Below are 5,061 nucleotides of genomic sequence, written 5' to 3' on the forward strand. Positions count from 1 at the left end.
TGGCCCTTGCCCTACATATAGGCATGAGGCACTGGGCAGATTATTCTCAAAGCAAGCAAGAAGCAAGCCAAAGCAAGAACTCCAAGAAGCAATCCACAATAGCTACTCCACTTCTCTCCAGCACAAAGAGGTTCGTATTCGTAACAGTATTTTCTAATCATTAATATTATAAAGTGTATAATTTATAAAGATTGAATCATCATTTTCTTTTACCTAAGATAAAGTCGAGAATAATATTTCATCTGTTTAGTAAATCAAATTATCAAATATCTTGAATAAGTAGTGTGCTCTTGATAAAAAAAAATTCTTTTGTTACAGTGCCTTCTGATGACCTGCGATGGATGCCAAACGGAAGAGAAAAAGTCCAGCATGGACATACATGGATCAAACATCACCCACCATTGTCACATGTCTCATATGTAAAAACTCCTTCTATTCGGGAAGCACGTCGGGAATGATGAGACATATACGAACAAAGCATCCCATAGAATACTCTGAACTAAGCATAGAGAGACCTGATTCACCACCACAGCCTGGACCAGCACAACTTGGTGAGCCTGGACCATCACAGCCTGGTGAGCCTGGACCATCACAGCCTGGTGAGCCTGGACCATCGCAACGTGGTGAGCCTGGATCATCACAACCTGGTGAGGCTGGATCATCCACGGCCACATTTGCGGCACCACGGAGGTTAGTCCAACGCCAACAAACTCTTGCAAATGTCATCACCAGAAGGCAAGCATACCCAGCGGAATCAGCAAAGAAAAAACACCTTGATTCTCACCTACTTAAAATGATAGCTATTGATATGCAACCTATATCATTGGTTGAAAATGAAGGATTCAAGGAATTTGTAAAGGTGCTCGATCCGCGCTATATTCTTCCTAGTAGGAGGGAGCTCATGAGGACACATTTTCCTTCTCTCTACGAAAATCAAGTACAGCAAGTGCGAAGTGAATTGGAGGGGGCCAGTTTTGTCACTCTCACTTCTGATCTTTGGACCTCAAGGCAGACTAAATCATTTCTAAGTGTGACTTGCCATTTCATATCACCAGAATGGGAGCTGAAGTCAAGGTTACTGGCAACAAAGAGACTAATGGTAGACCACACATCACAAAACATTGCAGATGCACTGATAGAGATATGTGAGGAATGGAACGTGATGGAAAAAGTCTATTGCATAGTAACAGATAATGCTGCCAATATGATAAAAGCAGTGAAAGACATCATAAAAACAGGACACATTGGATGCTTTGCTCACACACTGAATCTTGTTGTTCAAAACGCAATAAAGAACACAGGGGAAGTGAAGGAGGTGCAGGACAAAATCAAAGCCATTGTCTCATTCTTTCACCATAGTGTGAAAGCTTCTGATAAGTTAGGTGCATTGCAAGTACAACAGGGAACAGAGAAAAAGAAACTAATAATAGATGTGGAAACGAGGTGGAACTCCACATTCTATATGTTGGAAAGATTTCAGGAGCAACATCAAGCTGTTACCACAGCCCTGTGTGTGCTTGGGAGAGGTAGCATGTGCTTATCAAGTGAGGAGTTGAAAACTGTAAAAAAATCCATCTCTGTGCTACATCCTTTTGAATTAGTAACTAAAGAACTTTCATCAGAAAAAATAACCTGCTTATCAAAAGTTATACCAATGATCAAAGCCCTGCGAAGCTGTATGTCTTCTAGGAATGACACAGAAAGAAGTGAATTATACACAACATTTGCTTTGGGAAAGGAGCTAAAAACACTATTAGACAAAGTTTGGATCACTGGAGAGCAATTTCCTTCTTGGAGCAGCGACATTGCTGGATCCAAGATTTAAAAAACTGCCCTTTGCTGACCAAGGAAACCTGGCAAGCATACAAGACCGCCTCCTCAGCTATATGCGTAGAAGTGAAACGCAGAGGGAGTCAACATCACAAGCTGTTCCTTCACAAGTCACACAGACATCCACAGAGGGGAAGTTGGACTTGTGGAGAGAACATGATGACACGGTAAAAACACGTCTGCAGGCAGCACCACCAAGTGTTGGAGGACATGTGGACATGAGGCGGTACTTAGAGGAGCCAATTATTCCCATGACCAAGATCCTTTGTGCTGGTGGAAAGAGCACGCACCTCTCCTCCATCTCTTGCAGGGTCAAGTGAAAAAGTTTCTGTGTATCCCAGCTACATCTGTGCCTTCTGAAAGGGTATTTTCAAGAGCAGGTGAGCTCATATCTGAAAGACGTAGCCGCTTAAGTGATGACAATGTCAATATGCTCCTTTTTCTAAATAAAAATATGAAGTAAATACCTACAACATGTAAATATGTGAAATATGTAAATATATAAAATATGTAAATAAATACCAAAAAAATGTACATATCGATGATTTTTTTATACCCTCAGTGTGTATGTGTGTGTGTGTGTGTGTGGTGTGTGTGTGTGTGTGTGTGTGTGTGTGTGTGTGTAACTGATAATTATATGATGTACAAACAATACATATGGGCAATGAAATAAATACTCATGATAATATAAACAAAATAATTGTGGTCAATGGTCAATACCCATTGATAACTGACTCAGTGACGCCACTCAGTTTCCGGCCGCATGGCTCGCGCCCCGCGCTTGACTCTCATCCCAAGACGGAGCTTGTCTCGGGAAAACCGGTAAGGTGTCAGTACCGTTAACTCTCAGCAGTCTCGGTACGCTCGGTCGTCATGGACTCGGGAGTCGGTACTGCCGCGAGCCGCGCGGCCCATTCAGTACCGGCAATTTACCGGTATCGCGGTACCGGCGGGCGGCAGCGCGTGCCACTGGTCCCGGAAAAACCGGTAAGGTGTCAGTACCGTTAACTGTCTCGGTACGCGCGCGGCCCATTCAGTACCGGCAATTTACCGGTATCGCGGTACCGGCGGGCGGCAGCGCGTGCCACTGGTCCGCTGCCTCATTCCGCCGGCCGAGCCGCCAGCCTGCCACAAGCGTCGTCTGTACCGCTGCCCGCTGGTGCGTTGTAGTGTCACTAGTGTGCATACCACTCAATTCATATCATTATGAATGAATTTTTCATGTTAGTTTGGTATCATTTAGGTATTTCCCATCAGTTTTAAAAGGCAACCCACAATATATTATGAAGACGGCCGTGTGTCTTATATATATATATATATATATATATATATATATATATATATATATATATATATATATATATATATATATATATATATATATATATATGTGTGTGTGTGTGTGTGTGTGTGTGTGTGTGTGTACCGGTACAGTACCGGTAATACCGGTAACGGTGTCTTTTGTACCGGTACGTACCGGTACTGAAATTAGCGGTACTTGCCCACCACTAGTAATGTTGTTTTCTGTGACGAGAAAACCTTCGCCTCAGATGACCACGGCAAACTTGACTGCTGGCGTCCACGCAACACCAGGTTAGTACTAATATACGAATTATCTATAACAAATATTGCTAATAGCCTATATTACTTTAACTTTGAGTAATAGTGATTTACAGACTAGCGCATTAATTTGTGATTCAGACATAGGGAAAAAATAGAAGAGAAAAAAAAATCTACTACACACCCGTATCATAATGCTACTCTCTCTGTAAACAAATGCGGTAGAACAAATGTGATGGCATACAATAAAATAATGATTACTTACCTTAATTTTAATACTTTGTTGGCATTCCTTTACGTCTAATGCACTTTTAGACGTGACAGGATGTTATCTACCAAGCTTGTGGAGTGACGAAATAGCACTGATATCACCACTCGCCACTGATCTCTACCTCCCCATAGTACTTCATAGGAGAGGAAACAGAGGGAAATCACATTTTCTTTTATTTCGAATAATCGCTAGCAGTAACTCCTCCTTTTACGGGGTCTATGGGATCACTGAGTGACCTTGAGACATACCCATGCAAGTGACAGATGTCAGTTATTCCGTTACTCACACGTAGTTGTCAAATAAGCAAGAAAATAAAATGATAGACTAGATTTTGTTGTTTGCTCCGGGAGCCAATTTTCTTGTTTTTATAACGTGAAAAGCAGCGCTATTCACATTGCAGCTCACGATGTTTGCAGAAAACAGTCCATCCACAATGCAAAAAGGTGATAAACAGTGTTTCTTCATGCATGACGGGATGCATTTGACACAAGACGATACCGATACAGTATTAAAATTAAAATAAGTAATCCTTATTTATTATACCATCACATTTTTTCCACCGCGCAAATTTACATACTGATGCGGCCAATATTTGTCGCCTACTGTATGACCAAATGAGTAATTACAAATCTTATATTGTAGGTATGAACCAGAGAACATCCAGCCGTCACGACGGAGCGGGAGAATTACAGCAGGACTGTGGGGGTGGATGTCAGCCAGCGGCCCCGGTGAATTGGCTGTCATCGAGGAACGCCTCACTACTCGACAATACGTCCAGATACTGCAGGACGTCATGCTGCCAACTGTCCGGGCCATGCTCATTCCTGCACCACAGCCCATATACATAGCCATGGACAACGCTCCGGTCCACAACCCCAAACAGGTGGAGCAGTGGTTCAGGCAGCATCCTGAGGTCATCAGGATCCCATGGTCACCCAGGTCACCGGACTTAATGCCAATTGAACACTTGTGGGCAGAAATGACGAGGGAATGGGACGGAAGTGCCATAAGAAGCAAAGAAAATGTTATTTCACATGCGAAAGACATCTGGGAGAAGCTACGTGCAACAGACAAGTGTCATCATCTTGTAGCCTCCATGCCAAATCGAATACTTAATGTAATTGAGAGTGGGGGATTTTATACAAAATACTGATCATGTGTGTGTGTGTGTGTGTGTGTGTGTGTGTGTGTGTGTGTTGTGTGTGTGTGTGTGTGTGTGTGACAATGCCAAATAAAATGCAGGCATGTGGAAGCACAATGTTTTTCACTATACCTAATATTCACCCCTGACTCACTCTTTGCCTTTTGTGGTTAACATAACGATAACAAAAGCTTTCCGTGGACTTCTAATACATGATAGTGATCAAGGGAAGATGCCCACAGCCTATAACTACCGTGGG

The 5,061-nt window shown here is 42.6% G+C and overlaps 1 protein-coding gene across 1 annotated transcript; it reads left to right on the forward strand.

The window, feature by feature from the left end:
• Nucleotides 1–453: 453 nt before the first annotated feature.
• Nucleotides 454–2,063, forward strand: LOC126992232 (zinc finger BED domain-containing protein 4-like). The gene has a single exon (XM_050850894.1). It carries the CDS (start codon nt 455–457, stop codon nt 1,823–1,825), a length of 1,371 nt encoding a protein of 456 aa, XP_050706851.1. The 5' UTR covers nt 454; the 3' UTR covers nt 1,826–2,063.
• Nucleotides 2,064–5,061: the final 2,998 nt, after the last annotated feature.

Source organism: Eriocheir sinensis, unplaced genomic scaffold (genome assembly GCF_024679095.1).
Source record: "Eriocheir sinensis breed Jianghai 21 unplaced genomic scaffold, ASM2467909v1 Scaffold422, whole genome shotgun sequence".
In the NCBI taxonomy this organism is placed as follows: Eukaryota; Metazoa; Arthropoda; class Malacostraca; order Decapoda; family Varunidae; genus Eriocheir; species Eriocheir sinensis.